Source organism: Grus americana, chromosome Z (genome assembly GCF_028858705.1).
Source record: "Grus americana isolate bGruAme1 chromosome Z, bGruAme1.mat, whole genome shotgun sequence".
Lineage (NCBI taxonomy): Eukaryota > Metazoa > Chordata > Aves > Gruiformes > Gruidae > Grus > Grus americana.
This window is the reverse complement of record NC_072891.1, coordinates 2,082,668-2,098,164: the sequence shown is the minus strand read 5'-3', so window position 1 is coordinate 2,098,164 and position 15,497 is coordinate 2,082,668. Positions and strand designations below refer to the sequence as shown.

The 15,497-nt window shown below is 44.4% G+C and overlaps 1 protein-coding gene across 1 annotated transcript in view; it reads left to right on the top strand.

Moving 5' to 3' along the window:
- Positions 1 to 15,497, top strand: part of DCC (DCC netrin 1 receptor) — a 366,068-nt gene that overhangs the window by 44,590 nt on the left and 305,981 nt on the right. Inside the window, exon 2 of the mRNA XM_054809591.1 lies at positions 9,679 to 9,963. Coding sequence (XP_054665566.1) covers positions 9,679 to 9,963 — 285 coding nt within the window. The remainder of the gene's footprint in view (positions 1 to 9,678; positions 9,964 to 15,497) is intronic.

Sequence of the window (15,497 nt, the reverse complement as noted above, 5' to 3'; positions counted from 1 at the left end):
GGGTTTGCGTGCAAACATCTGAACATCCTGTTGGTCTCATCTTTATTAATGCTGTAAGATATTCCCAGCCCTTGCTTATGGAGTCAAAGGCTTGATGTTCATACTCTTGAAAGTTTGTCCAAACGAAGTTCCCTGACCTGTAGTGTCCCTTTAATCACTGGTGGCGTGTCCTGCCTCTGGGGAACTGCAGTTAGCTTTAGCAGAATAAGTGGTTTTCAAAGATTTTTCACCAGGCAAGAGCCATGAAAATGGATACCCACTGAAACAAACCCTAAAAGCATAAAATAGCTGACAGTAAGTAAAATGGACAGCAGCCAGAAATTCTCAGGTGCTGCATTTGCATCTTCTACTCCAGCGTTCCCCGTCTTCTTCATTTGTTTATCACCGCCTTGCACAATCCTCTCTGGATCTTCTCCCGAGCGACCCCAGTGTTTGGGCTGTCTGGCCTCTTTCTCCACATCCAGGCATTTAAGAAAGAGCCGCGTATACCTTGTATATACTTAGACATCGCACCCCGCGTCCGTGAGAGGCCCTATTCTTACGCTCGATGAGTTAAAATAAATTTCCGCTTGCGTTTGTGCCTGAAGCTTCTGGAACCTCTGATTAATCTTTCTTCTTGCAAGAGTTTGCTCCACAATCTGTCCCAGTCCTTGAGAAAGTCTGGTCTTCAGCACAAGCGAGATGAGTGGCTGCTGGAGATGAGTGGTATTTGACAATTGAGAGTTGTTTTGAATCGATCTTTTCTTTAAATAGATATCATCAGCACATGCTGTTAAGTGCCTTAAACTAGAAGGCAGAGGCCTTGAACTTGATTTGATCTTCTATGGATAGTCAGCGGAAGAGGGAGCAGAGACGAAGCCTTTTGCTGTGAGTTGCATTAGTAGTAATTTATATGTTCTGGCTCTTTGAAGCACCGTAGAAGGATAGTCCATGCACTGGATTAGGGGAGGGGACCAGAATGTACACAAATGTTGTCTCTGCTGTCTGAGCAGAAGCTGTTATTTGTGGTAGCAAAGTCCTACGCCTCCTTTCTCTGAACAGTTTGACCTTTGATATGTCAGAACTGGTCTGTCACATCAGAAACCTCTACTGCCGTCGTTGGAGAATAAACCACGGCTCATGTCACGTTAGGCATTTTGGATTTCTGAAAGATGAGACCTGAAGCAGACAGCTGGATTCAGAAGCTGCAATGGATGAGGTTTGCATGATAGAGAGATTCATGGTGGTCTTATAGACCACGCTAACCCTTACTGCGTCTGCCGGGGTTAACTAGCGCTGTTGTGCCGTGCAAACTTCACTTGGGTAATGGCTTGCCTGTGCGTTCGACAGGGTTTCAGCTCTGGCTGCTGTCGTCCCGTGGTACCGCGCAGCTCGACGCTCTCGGTGGTAGCTCAAGAGCAATCCCAGCTCGTCGGAGGCAGGGGCAACCGCGTTGCTTATTGTTTCTTCCTCCCAAACTGGGGATGCCTCTGTCCTGCTCAAAAACTGTTTGTTTATTGGAAGGTGTGGCTGGAGTCACTCCTCATTACTCTGAAAGTATTTTCAAGGTGGGTCTGAAGTACTTTAAACGAGGCGTGTCGCAAAAATACCATGTCACGTTCATAGACTGTTACATCAAGAGATTGCTGGTCTGCTCAGGGCATCTTTATACTGCTTCCGTGGTGCTTTATGAAAGCAAAGTCACTGCTCCCCGTGCAAGGCTTTAAATGTAACGGGCTAAACGATGCTAGCACCAGCAAACTCCCAGTGTGTGGCACGCAAATGAGAGCGCCTGCCTTTTTTATTGTTTTAATTAGAGATGTTGAGATACGACCCTTCTTAGATTCTTCAGCAATAAAAAAAAAAAGGCCTGTTTTCTTCTTGCTTATTTCCTGTTTGAGGAGCAGATTTGATGATTTCATTGGCGACTGGTGGGAAGCCTGTTCTGCTCGCTGGCTGCAAGCCACGAGTGCTGGCAAGAGAAGCCGACGGGAAGATGAAGAGATTTACACCCTCTGATTTGGGTATTAACAGGGGCAAAGCAGTAGGTGGGCTTGTCAGCGGATGATAAAAATTTAGGGTAGTATTTCTTTTCCCGACGCAGGTGTATTGTACTACGGTGAGTGACAGGGAGTTACACTCCCAGAGATTCAGTATATCACGTAGGCTTGTTAATAAATATTAGCAGTTTTGTTGCTTTGACTATCTACTGTGCTTTCAGACTAGATAGAAGGAAGACATTCTTTACGCTGAGGGTGGTGAAACACTGGCACGGGTTGCCCGGAGAGGTGGTAGATGCCTCATCCCTGGAAATATTCAAGGTCAGGTTGGACGGGGCTCTGAACAACTTGATCTGGTTGAAGATGTCTCTGCTCATCTGGACTAGATGAGCTTCGAAGGTCCCTTCCAACCCAAACTATTGTGTTGATTCTATGATTTTATTCTTCCCCCCCTTCTCTTTGAGAAATTGGCATATAGTCTTAAGGTGAAAGCTGTGGCTGTATCTTGGAGAAGCTGAGAGAGGAACTAGATCCAGCCCACTGTCTGGACAGCTGTGGAGGACTAAAGGCAAGGAGCTCTGGAGTTTTGCCTGTGGCTATAAGAAGGTCATAGATTCAAGCCGTGGTCTTGAAGAATGGCAAATTTGGTTCTCGTGAACTCTGAAACGCTGAAAAATCTGTAGAATGAAGAGAAAAGCAATCTTGAGGGTTGTACCTGAATGCTTTGGTTAGAATTGAAGTTTTTGTTGTTCTGAATGTATTCTGCGTGTGTGGGACGTTCAGGCACAACAGCTTTGTGCTAGTGCTTTGAATGAGAAAGACAGACCTTGCAAAGACTAAGTAGAACTGACCATGGAGGCTTCGAATCCTTGATGAAAATCCCCCTACAGCATAAATATGTGGATGGAAAAAATAGATTGTTTCCATGCATTCTGCTGAGCGCAGCCAGCAAGCGAGCCGCATAAAAGGTGACAAGTAAATTAGATTTTAAAATTCTTGCGGTTTTGATAATCTGAGCTGACATCAGTAACATAGGTTGGGGAAAAGTCTTTTTCAGAATAATAAGTTCATTTATTTTCTGTGATAGGTAAGAGGCATCAAAGGGCAGATCCTGGCTCCATCTTCCTTCAGCTAGCCTTGGTGGAATTAGATTGCTGCCAAGAATTGATGCTATAATATTTGTAATGGACTGTACATGCTGGGAGAGAATTGCTGTGCTGGAGGAGACCTCGATGTGCCCCTGTACTAGAAAAAAGGGGAAATTTTCTTCCTACGTGGGATGTTCTGAATTGTCTGTTTGCGATTTATGGTGTCTGTCTTATCTATAGCGAGTTCAACAGCGCTCGTGTGAACGTGCCCACATGAGGGTAGGGCTGATGGAGGACTAGATGGCTTCTGACCTTCTGGTCCGTGTGATTTAAGAGGAGACATGGTGGCTCTCCTGGTGTTCTATGAGGAATCTGACCTCACAGTAAGCTATCAGGATTAAAACCTCCTCAAAAGGTGAGGGTGCTTGGGGAACTGGGGCCACTTTCGTGGCTAAGTAGCATCAGGGTTGCAACACCACTTAAGTGTTCAAGCCTAAACTCTCCCCTAAATCCTCTCTTATATATCTATTTATATATATACTGTTGCTTTTACACTCAACTATAAAATCTGTGCCTTGTTTCTTTGACTTTGTAGTAAATTGACCCGGTACAGAGATTCCCTCCAGAGCTGTGCTACTATTTGAGGTCAACGAAATTATCCTCCTCCCCAAAGGGCTGCAGAGAGAGAAGTGCAGGGAGACTGCTCCTTTCAGTCTTCACCGTGGAGCTCGGAGGGCTCTTCTGAAAACCAGAGGACTTCACAGCAAGAATGTCGAGACGCGTTTTCCCGTATGATAATTGAACGCTAAGTACAAGTCGCAGAAATAATTGTCTTGCCCTTAAATGCGTGAGGCTAAAAAAGCTATCACAGTTTGGTTCTCCTGAAACGAGGCCAAATGCTTTGTTTGGCTTGGAGTTTGGGATGAAGCTGGCTGAAAACATCTAAGCTGCTTTCACTCCCCTGGCACAAAGCAGGATGAGTCACTCCTCAATCCGAAAGCAATGAGACACATGCTAAGAGGACAGCAGAAAAGCATGTGAAATAGATTTTTTTCTTTTTTTTTGACACTTGTTCAATGAATATTAAACATAATAGCACCTCTTTAAACTCTTTGTTATTTTCTCTTTAGGGTATCTGGTGATGGTGGTCCCTAAGTTTTCTTTCTTTTCAAGCCCACAGGCTTGAATCGCACTTTTAAACATTCTCTTATGAGGGTTTTTCTCCTTTCTGCTGAAAAACTGAGAACTTGGTATGAAACAATCTTTCTTTTCCCTCCTTGGCTGTCCCCGAACTGTCTTTCAGTTTGTTTCAGTTCGTGGGTACCCCAAAAGAAACTCCCGCTCAGTTTTATAAGCAAGGACAGAAACACTGTTATATTTACAGAAGAGTGGGGTTTGAACCCCTGCTTACCTTGGATTTCTCCTGTGACCTTGAGCGAGCAAGTCAATCACTGTAGCATCTTCAAAAGTGCCTAAAAAGCCGGAGGAGTTATTTTTGGTTAGAAGCTGCCACATTTCATAAGCTACTGGGCTGCCAGTTTCTGTGGCTTTGCTGCCTTTCAATATTTTAACCTATGTCTTGGAGACTCAGTTCTTCATGTATGAAATTCGAATTATTATCTCTTGTTTACATAAGAATACAAATTAAAGACTGTGATGCACTCGGATTTTTTTATATATACACTCACTTATAATTAATTGAAATAATTGTGTACATAACTACGTAACTAGCTGTACTTTGGTTAATCTGGAGCTATTTGGACGTGCCTGCCGCTGCGCTTCGTAAGTAATTACTTGGATCTCAATACACAATTTTAATGCCAAGGCCACGTCGATCCTTATCTCCTGCAGACAGGGCCGTAGACCAGAGTCACCCTTGTTTAAGCCTGACTTCTTAAATCAAACTGCCAGACTTTAAACTGGGTCTGTTCTCCCTTTGGTTGCAGCTGTTGGATGCTCAGCCGCATTTTGGTGTATCCATGGGGCTGCGGCGGTGGGTTACAGCTGGGTTGCTGCAGGAATAACACTGGAGATGTGGGGAAGATAGAAGATAGCAAATTAGAGATATATAAGTTTATTTCTAAGGATGCTGTGTTGTGTGCTCTCTCTCTGAAATTCTCAGTTACTTTTCAATATCTTATTTTTTGATGGAACAGTTTAGGATCCAGTTGATACGTGATGTTGATGATATTGTCATGACCCGTAACTTATGTTCTTTCTAACCACCGCGTTACCTCCTAGGTAATTTTGCTTATGTGCATCTCCACAGTCAGGAGAAATCGAGGCAATCGTATGTTTGCATCATAAATCACAATCATGGGAGACCTGCATATTCCCTGTTTCATGGAGTATTTGCACGTGGTGTGATTTATTGGTGGGGACCGCGTCTGTGCATTGCAGTCTGAGTTGTGGTACTTTGTGTTCAGGTTTGACAGGATTTAAATATGTTCTGCGTAGCCAGAATACAGAATGTGGTTTGTATTTAAAAAAAGAAAAAAAAAAAAGAGATCCTGCCTTGTTTGTAGTGGTCATGAGCTCTTAATTGATTAATCCTATCTGGGTATTAATACAATTAATGTGTCATCACCTAATTAGGTAATCCCCATGGCTTCCCCATCCAGGTGGAGAGATGGGAGGTCTAATTTAAGCATGAAGGACAAAAGCTCATGCATTAACAAATGCTATGTATTTTTAGCTTGGGCATGTGAATTTGATGAAAATTGAGTGCTAATAAGAGACCGTCCATGGTCTCATGGCTACTGTGCCAATGGCTGAAGCAAAGAGAGCAGCTGGAAACTGGGACTGTAGAGTAAATTAGCGTCTCCTTGCTAAGATTTTGTGTTTCCTCTGGCATATCTTGAGTATAGTCCCAGGTGGGGGTTGATAAGTATTATTTGAAATACTCAGTGCCTAGCAGGATGAAGTATTTCCAGTATCAGGCACGAGTTTGAGGAGCGGTTGAACTTTTCTGCTGTTGAAAATAGGTAATAATAGGTAATAGTAAATAGGCCTATGATGACTTGATGCGTTGTCTTCTGGCGTCATCTGCTCTTGAAACACCAGGCAGGTTTCCATCCTCGGCTTGTCAGACAATCAGGCGCCTTCCTCTCCTTCGCTTCGCACCGAGGTGCCCTTTCTTGTAAATGGGTTTAACTTCCATCTATATAAACCTTAACTGCCCAAATTTCATCTATAAAACATGCAAAGGCGTAAAATATCTTATTAATATTCATTTTATTGTAATATTAAAATCTTTCCTTTTGAATCCTTCTCGTTAGGCTGACAGCCGGTACTAGGAGTGGCCGTCTGGTACCGTACTGCAGGAATTCCCTGGCTGGCATTACTCTATAAAAATATTGCTAAATGCATGTTTGGAACTCGATTTCTCCCCACCTAATTTAGTTTCTTCTAAATCAGAAATCTGAGTGTCCAGCTTTTCATTAGTTTTATCTCTTCTGAGATGTACGGCTTCCAGTCCCGTAAGATGGAGTTTGCAACATGTTGATTCAGCTCCTGTTTCTACGCCCGAACTGGAACGCCACGCCGGTACTTGGATTATTCGGTAAAGTCCGTACGTCTTGTTCTGATACCTCTGGTGCAAATCTTTTCAGAATTGCAAAGCGGAGCTAGCAAACGAGGAAGAATATAGAGTAACTAAAGTATAGCGTTTTTTTGGAAACCAGTCTGTGGAAGAAAGAATTAGCGGTTTCTAAAATACTTGCATTTCTAGATTCACTCACCCATGCTCTCTATTTCCTATTTTCCTGAAACAAGCAGAAGGAAATCACTCTTTTTCATTACCTTGGTTTCTTGCCCTTCAGCTATTATGTGAATTGAAAGTGGAAAAAAAAAAAAAAGGGCTTGTCTTGATGTTAAGTAACCTTGCAGACTTTAATTTGAAACAAACAAAGCATTTAAAGCCGTTCTTCTCTGGGGGATTGTACTGAGTGCTACTAAATTGCTGAATATTTAATAGCTAAACATGTTGCAGACCCTGAGGTCTGTCCCCCAAATGATAAGCCTTTTTATTAAGTGAAATTTAATTGCTTAATAATTGGGTCTTCTGTAAGGAAAGATGGGGAGCCTGATAGGCTGCCAACCAGACTGCGTGGTAAATCGGAGTTGGGTACCGCTTTCAATTAAGTTTCTTAAGTAGGTTTGGGTATAACGCAGGGAGGTGCATCTGTGACCCTTTGGCCGCGGAGCGAAGCATCACCGAGGATCCGCGATGTTGAATTCCAGAGTCTGTCTCGGAAAGTGACTTTCTCAGAATGTATTTGCCGACCCGTTCCCTTGAGCCAGCTCCTGACAACCCAAACATCTGCGTAGCTTCAAAAAACTGTCTTTAAAATACATCAGCGTAAGCCAGGAGAGCTGTAAAGACCCAGTGATAGTTTTAAGATCTCATACGTTATGGTCCTGCAGGGAGATGACCCCGTTTTGAACATAACCATGGAAAAAGGTGGTTAGCGTCTTTTCATTGGGACCCAGAAGAAGGTTTTTTTGCAACATCCTGATCTATAGATGCCACTATGGGGGGTTTTTTTTAAACTTAAAAAGAGTTGGGATACCTGCAGAAAGGGAGATGGTGCAGAGACAGGGCAAAGTGTGATCCGGCGGTGTGCAGGGGTATGGCAGGTACGGTGCTTGCATGGAAAAAAACCAAGTCCCTCTATGACGATTGTTTTAGTCCTAGTTTTTACAGTAAATTATTAGATTTAGCTGCCTTTCCTCCTGGAAAAATCTGCAGTTTTCAACAGCTTTCCATCACTGTTCACACTGCGTTTATCTTAAGGTTGGATTTTTTTTTAATGAAAGTGTTGAATGCTTCTATTTTTCTAGCTTGCACCAGCTTTGCTGGGGGTGAAAAGCTGTTACTTGTGCGTCTGTGCCAATAGCTCGGCTGGGAAGTGGCATCCTCGCTGTAACGGGAACGCGTGCGAGGGTGCAGCGGGTGGCAGGGCTTGCGTGGATGGGGTTGGGAACGACGGCCTTTTCTTCGCTCGCTTTGTTCGCAGGGATAACTTGTAAACATGGCAGTTAAGAAATACCGCTGCCCACACAACAGTAGATTCACATAGGGTCTCTTTCATGTGTGGAAATGCTGTTAGGAAGCCTTTAGCAAGGCTGAAACTGGCTCAGTAAAGAATTTCCCTGCTTCAGCTCCCGGGAGCGCTTCGCTCGGATTGCGAGATCTCATCCTTGCAGATGGTCTGGGAGATAGGAGCAACGCGTTTGGGGAGGAGAACCGAGACAAGAGGTGGGTGGTCAAAATCACACCAGAAAATAGGTGTTTGAACCAAGAAATCACCTCGGTAGGTGATCATTCCCCAGTGCGTTGCTTTTTCTGAACGTTTGGGCGGCATTTTAATGTCTGGAAAGTTGGGGTCTTTGCTTCCTCACTTAATATCCTCTACTGACAGCTCTTTTTTTTGAAAGCCTTCACTGTATACTGGCTGATAGAATCTAAAAGCTGCTTGTTGCCTCTATACTTTGTAGTTGCTTTTAGTGTCATCCTTTAGGTTTTTCGCTCTGGCAAACACTTGGTGTGTGTTTGCACATGCTTCTGAGGGGTTGTAGTTACTGGTACGGCTTCAAATAGTCCCTGCAGGGCGGGTGAGCGTGCCCGGCCGGGCTGCGGGTGGGAGGGTCATCTCCAGGGACTGGCCAGGACCGGAGCCAGAGCAGGTCTCCAACATATGGCCACACCATCTCTAGCACACCCCTGATCCAAGCGGTTGCTTCAGCCCGTCTTCTTGATTTGTTCTTCTTGTACTTGGCTGGAAAGGGGGTCGATTTTTTTTCCCTTTCTTTTCTTTTCTTTTCCTTCCTTATCAATTTATCTATGCTCTTTGTAAAGCAATGATGCTTCCAGGTAATAAAGTCCATGATCTTGACGTCATCTTTCACTTGCACTTTGAATCTTGCAGACCCTGTCCTGTTCTTGCGGGTTTTTCTTCTGGAGCATGTGAAGGACGCGGTCCTCGTGTTTTTGCATCGAGTGAGGTTGGGGCGTCTGGGAACTGTGCGATTAAAGCTCCCAGCTCTGCTCTCCTGCCCTCACAAGTCAAAAATATTTCATGGAAAAACAGACGCAGGCTATTCCTCATTTGCAGTACTTGAGTATGTGACCCAAGTGATTTGTTTAGCCGAGGCTTTTTGGAATATTTTTCCTTTTACTTGAGGGGAAGGGCGTAGGGAAGGAGAAGTACAGCAAGATGCGACTCTAACGTTTTCCTAACCTTACATAGGTTTAGTTGTTTGATTGCCACCCTGTTCTGAACAGTTTGTATTGCATGATAGCATATCTGTACTTTGTTAAAGTTGTTCCTGAGTGGGTTTGTAAGTAACAGGTTCAATTTGTTACTCTTTATGTTGGTAACACATCTTTTCTTTGCTGTTAATGAGTGTAATTTACAAAGGAAAGTGTTAGTCACCCCGCCGTTACAGCAATCTCCAAGTAGTTTTCAGAATATCACATCAATTTTTTTATTTTTTTTAGTCTGGATTGTTAACAAAATCCAAATCAGCATGGAAACAGCGTGCAACTTCTTCTATTTTTCAGCAGCTATATAATTGCTTTTTTTTCCCCCCTTTGCTTGTGTTTGCAGGACCACTGAGGTTTCTTTCCCAGACAGAATCTGTCACGGCTTTTGCGGGAGACACCATTCTGCTGAAGTGTGAAGTCGTGGGGGAGCCCATGCCCGTGGTGCACTGGCAGCGAAACCAGGAGGACTTGTTCCCGAGCCCGGCTGACACGCGGGTGGCCGTCCTGCCCTCCGGAGCTTTACAGATCAGCAGGGTCCAGCATGGGGACAGCGGGATCTACAGGTGCCTGGCGAAAAACCCGGCCAGTTCGAGAACGGGAAATGATGCGGAAGTCAGAGTTCTGGCAGGTAAGAACCAGACCCTTCTACAGCGTCTTTCTCTCTTGTCTGGTCGTGTCCTTTGGTTCTCTGAAAGAGCAGTCACTCCTCCTGGGGCAGCTAGGCTGATTTATCCCGCTTTCTTTCCAGTTACTTCTACAAGCTTCCAAGTTCTTCTTCACATGGAAGAGCCTGGAGACCTTTAGAAGCAGTTGGATGCAAAGGTGAGGAGTTGACACCTTAGGAAAGTATTCACGCTGCCTAACTTCAAGTACCAAATTTAGATCTGTATGAAGCTGGTCTCTTTTATGTGGTCAATGGAGAGAGACAAGTACTTCCCATCTCACAGCGTTGATGTGAGCGCTGGAATTATTGTCCCAGAGCGCGCTCTGGAAGAACTCCTCTCACTCCATCGACTGGAAAGGCAATCTGTTGGGACTAGCTGCTGAATTTACCTACTCAAAGTTAGGTTGCTTGGATACTTCAGAGCCTCATGTGATCTACCAAGTTGCCCAGACCGCGGTTTGGGATCTGACACACTTCAACTGTGATGGGTAACGTTCCTAAATTCATGGCCAAGTGAGCATCTTGCTCTGCCTTTTAATAAACTCATCAGCTAAATAGATGTTACCACTGCAGTTCAGTATCAAGATCTGAGCACCAAAAGAGCGATTTGAAAAAGGTAGTGCTGCAAAATCTCCTTCCCTTCTAGTTCTACAGGCTAACATGTAACCATTAATTAAATGGGACAGGGATGATGTATTTTTAGGTATTTTTTTAATGTGTGTGTTTTCTAGACAAATGTTGTTGGTTTGTGTGAGATTTCTTACTAAGTGAGAGGTAACTGAGCAGGATTCTCAGACTTCTGAGATGGTCCAAATGCTATATAAATCAGGAAGGCCAGGATCCATCCTGGGAAAGTGTCCATATACTGATGACACATGAAACTCGATGAGTTGTGATTTAACCTGGCAGGCAGCTAAAACAACTACTCAGCTGTTTGCTTACTCTCCCTCCCCAGTAGGATGGGGAAGAGAATCGGAGGGGAAAAAAAGAAAGGTAAAACTCGTGGGTTGGGATGACAGTTTAATAGACAGAAAAGGAAGAGAATGATAATAATAGAATATACAAAACAAGTGATGCACAGCAGAACTGCTCCCCACCTGCAGCCTACCGATGCCCAGCTAGTTCCCGAGCCACGGTCTAAACCCCCAGCCAGCTTCCCCCCAGTTATATACAGAGCATGATGTCATACGGTGTGGAATATCCCTTTGGCCAGTTGAGGTCAGCTGTCCTGGCCATGGCTCCCCCCAGCTTCTTGTGCACCCCCAGCCTCCTTGCTGGGTGAGGAGCTGAAAAGTCTTTGCTTGGGAACAACTAAAACATCAGTGTGTTATCAGCGTTATTGTCCTCCTAAACCCAAACCACGGCGCTATACTCGCTACTAGGAAGAAAATTAACTCTACCCCAGCTGAAACCAGGACACGAGTTCATCTTCACTTCTAGTTAGGAGTGTTTTGTAATAGCTCTGGGATTTATTGCAGTGGAATTTGGAGGATTACAGTTTCTTCTGTGTTTGTGATTTGACACCAAAAGAAACAAAGAAATGTTCCCCACGCACACCCCCTCTAAACCTAGGATTACAAACCAAAGCCTTACTTTCTGCTACAGTAGTAGGTTTTACTCCTTTTTGGAGCTGCAAAGCAAAATACAAGCCAGAACAGCTGGCAACAGGGGAAGACCACATTACCTGGAGTTCTTTGCAGGTTTTTCCCTATTTTTCTGGAGACCAGAGTTCGTGCCCGATCTCTGCAGCATGGACCTGTTCCCCATTTGTTGGTTTATCTAACGGCTGCCCCGGGGTGGCTGTTCTTGGGGCTTCCAAACTCACCGTGAGCCTTAGAGCCCTGTGCTGGTCCTCGTGCATCCATCCTGCCTCCGTGGTTATTAATGGCCATTGGAGATCCATGAGAAAAAGCAGTGGTGGTGGGGTTTGGTTTTTTTTAGATGTCTTGATTAAAATTAAGAAAATCATGAAAGTTTGTATTTTAGACCTGGAAGACTTCTCTTGGCCTCCTCGGGGTATTGGTAATTTGCCATGCATCTACATTTCTGATCGTTTGTAGATGGATTGATATTTTTTCTTTTTCCCCAGTTTCGGTCGTTAACATCCTGGCTAAAAGGCCTCTCTCAGGCTGTCTGTAGGAGAGAGGGGAATTAATTTATCTCTTCCCAGCATGTTAAAATTTTATACCAGGGAAACACTGGAGCAAATAATGAGGAAAATACATAACAAGGAACTAGTGGAGTCCGTCAGACTTTGGCTTAGGGCAAGCAGCGCAAGGTCTCATTTCAGGATAATGTGAGCAGACAGCAGCTCTTATAAGAAATGAGTGGTGCTCCTGAAACAAAAATTCAGATCTTATTGAGCCTCTTGGGAATTTTGTTCTCATGTGCACGCTTTGATGGTTCAGAGCTATCTGCTATTTTGCTGCTAATTCTGCCTCTCCTGGTTTTTATTGTTGGTAGAAATTTGTCTTCAGTTGCAGCTCTCCTCTCCCATAATTAGTGAAGGCAGGATACTCTTGTTGGCCTTTTTCCCCTGGTTAGTGGGGAAAAAAAAGAAAAACTCTTAAATCCTATTCAAAGGAATAAGCAATAAACAAAAAACCAGCGTAGGTAGTATATAATAATGCTGTATTTTTAAAATGCTGCTTCTTCCACAGATAGTGGTTGTGATTTGTTTTGTACGCATAGCATATCTGTCAGGATTCGGGCAAAACTGACCACAATCCTGGCAAATAATTTCTAATCATCTCTAGAGCTTCCAAAGAGCACAGAAGAAAAAAGAATGAGGGGTAAACATCTTTAGTCATTTAGTTTCTTTAGTCAAAGTGCCTGTGGCATAAATATTTGATTTGATGTTATGGTGGGTCTGGAGATATCTGTATCTCTTCTTGATAGAAAAATTCATTGTCTGATATGATACAGGTTAGCAAAACAAAATATTTGGAGGAAGAAATCACTCATTTCCTGGACAGAAAAGTAAAATTGGCCCTACCAGACCCAAACCTGTAGTTTAACTTACCACGTAAATGAAGCAATAGTTGAGCCTTCAACCTCCATTACCAGAGAGAAGAGATTTGTGGGTGGGTTGATGTGTCTTGCAGGGGGGAGAAGGTGCTGGGTGGGAAGTTTTTACTTTGAGAACTAGAAGACACTTTACAAGTGACCATTTGCAACTGTGTTTCCTATGTGTAGTTTGATTATTCGGCCTGAGGAGGCTCTGGAAGGGATGGATTCTCCCCCCTGCACTCCTAATCCAGTTGGCGGCCGGTCACAAGCAGTGTTCCCCAGGGCTCCGTCTTGGGGCTGATCTTGTTTAATATCTTTATCAATGATCTAGATGAGGGGATTGAGTGCGCCCTCAGTAATTTTGCAGATGACACCAAATTGGGTGGGAGTGTCGACCTGCTTGAGGGTAGAGGGATCTGGACAGGCTGGATTGATGGGCTGAGGTCAACTGTAAGAGGTTCAACAAGGCTCAGTGCTGGGTCCTGCACTTGGGTCACCACAACCCCAGGCAACGCTCCAGGCTTGGGGCAGGGTGCCTGGAAAGCTGCCTGGTGGAAAAGGACCTGGGGGTGTTGGTGGACAAATGGCTGAACATGAGCCAGCAGTGTGCCCAGGTGGCCAAGAAGGCCAACAGCATCGTGGCTGGTATCAGGAATGGTGTGGCCAGCAGGACCAGGGCAGCGATCGTCCCCCTGTGCTCGGCACTGGTGAGGCCTCACCTCGAGTGCTGGGTTCAGTTTTGGGCCCCTCGCTCCAAGGCGGCCATTGAGGTGCTGGAGCGTGTCCAGAGCAGGGCAACGGAGTGGTGCAGGGTCTGGAGCACAAGTGTGATGAGGAGCGGCTGAGGGAACTGGGGGTGTTGAGCCTGGAGAAGAGGAGGCTGAGGGGAGACCTGATGGCTCTCTACAGCTGCCTGAAAGGAGGGTGTAGGCAGGTGGGGGTCGGTCTCTTCTCCCAAGGAACAAGTGATGGGACAAGAGGAAACGGCCTCAAGTTGTGCCAGGGGAGGGTTAGATTGGGTATGAGGAGAAATGTCTTCACCGAAAGAGTGGTCAGGCATTGGAACAGGCTGCCCAGAGAGGGGGTGGATTCCCCATCCCTGGAGGTGTTCAAAAAACGTGTAGATGTGGCACTTGGGGACATGGTATGGGTTTAGTTGGGTTGACGGTTGGACTAGATGATCTTAGAAGTTTTTTCCAACCTTAAAGATTCTATGAATAAAAACACATTTTACAAACAGCTCCAGCCTTGCTAAATCCTCCGTTAGAAACCATGTGCCTATAGAAGTACAAAGGCCATATGAGAACAGATTTTGAAGAATTTGTATAAAAAAAGCTCGACAAACCTGAGCAAAACTCTTTAGAAATTTTTAATGTGTCAAGTTTTATCTGTTGCTCTTAATTTTAAGAGTAGCCATTGCAGGTTTTCTCAGAAAGCTCATTTTAAATGGACTTTTTTTTTCACCTTTCTAATTGAAGTGCTGGTCTTTTCTCTGGGGTCCAGAAACTTAATCCCAGGTGAAAAGTTTCAGCAAATACTGAAAACATGAGGAAATACATATTCAGTTAACAACATGCCCTCACCTAATTAATTTAGAGGGAATAACGCTACTGTACCAAAAAAAAAAAAAGGCAAAGGATCTTATATAAACCAGTACTTAAAGAATTAATTCTCTAGCCAAATTCGTTGCTTCTGTAAATTAATGAGTGTGTTTCTTTGGGAGGTCTGTACACTTCAGAAATACAGATGACGTTTTAAAAGCAAAAGTTGAGTAGTTTGGTGCTCGAAAGCTATTAATTCTCTATTTATAAATAATAATCCTGCATTTGTCATTAGCCGTTCCAGTAATCTGCCGCTGTAGTATTGCCTGTTACGCAGGTTCCTTCTCTCTCTCCGAGCTCGTCTGCCGAGCCGCAGCGCGAGATAACGGTAACGATATCGCGTAATTCCTTCCTATTTAACGCGAATAGTTTGGCAGCTGCTGTGCGATTCGGCTCCTTCCTCGCCGTTGCACTTCTGAGGAGGGTAATGGTGGCAAAAAGGACCGAATTGAAATGGAGCCCAAGAGGAGGAATTAGGAAGGCGAGGTCGATTGGGTCAGGTTTAACTAGTTTTGAGTAGTCACGTGAATACGGGAAGCATCTTCTCTGAGGGCATCCTATTCGGTAAACGTCCGTGTGGGAAATGAAAGGGGTGCGATATACTGAATTATGTTGTTTGGTGTGAGTTTGTTGGTAAATAGGAGTTTAATAGTTAAACTTAGTCTTTAGGAAGGTCTGGCCAAGCTCGAGCACGCAATCTCTTTGAAGCTCGGCCATCAGTTGCTCGTGCAAGACGCTGAGCTTGTATCAGGTGCAAAGATAACTTAAAGATTTCTTCTCACCTTTTTATACCCCGGGAGGGTCCCTGTGTCGCTGTACGTTCCCTAACAGCCAATAATAGTCCAAGTCAGGTCTTTACCTTACTCTTAACCTCAACAGCTAGTGCTT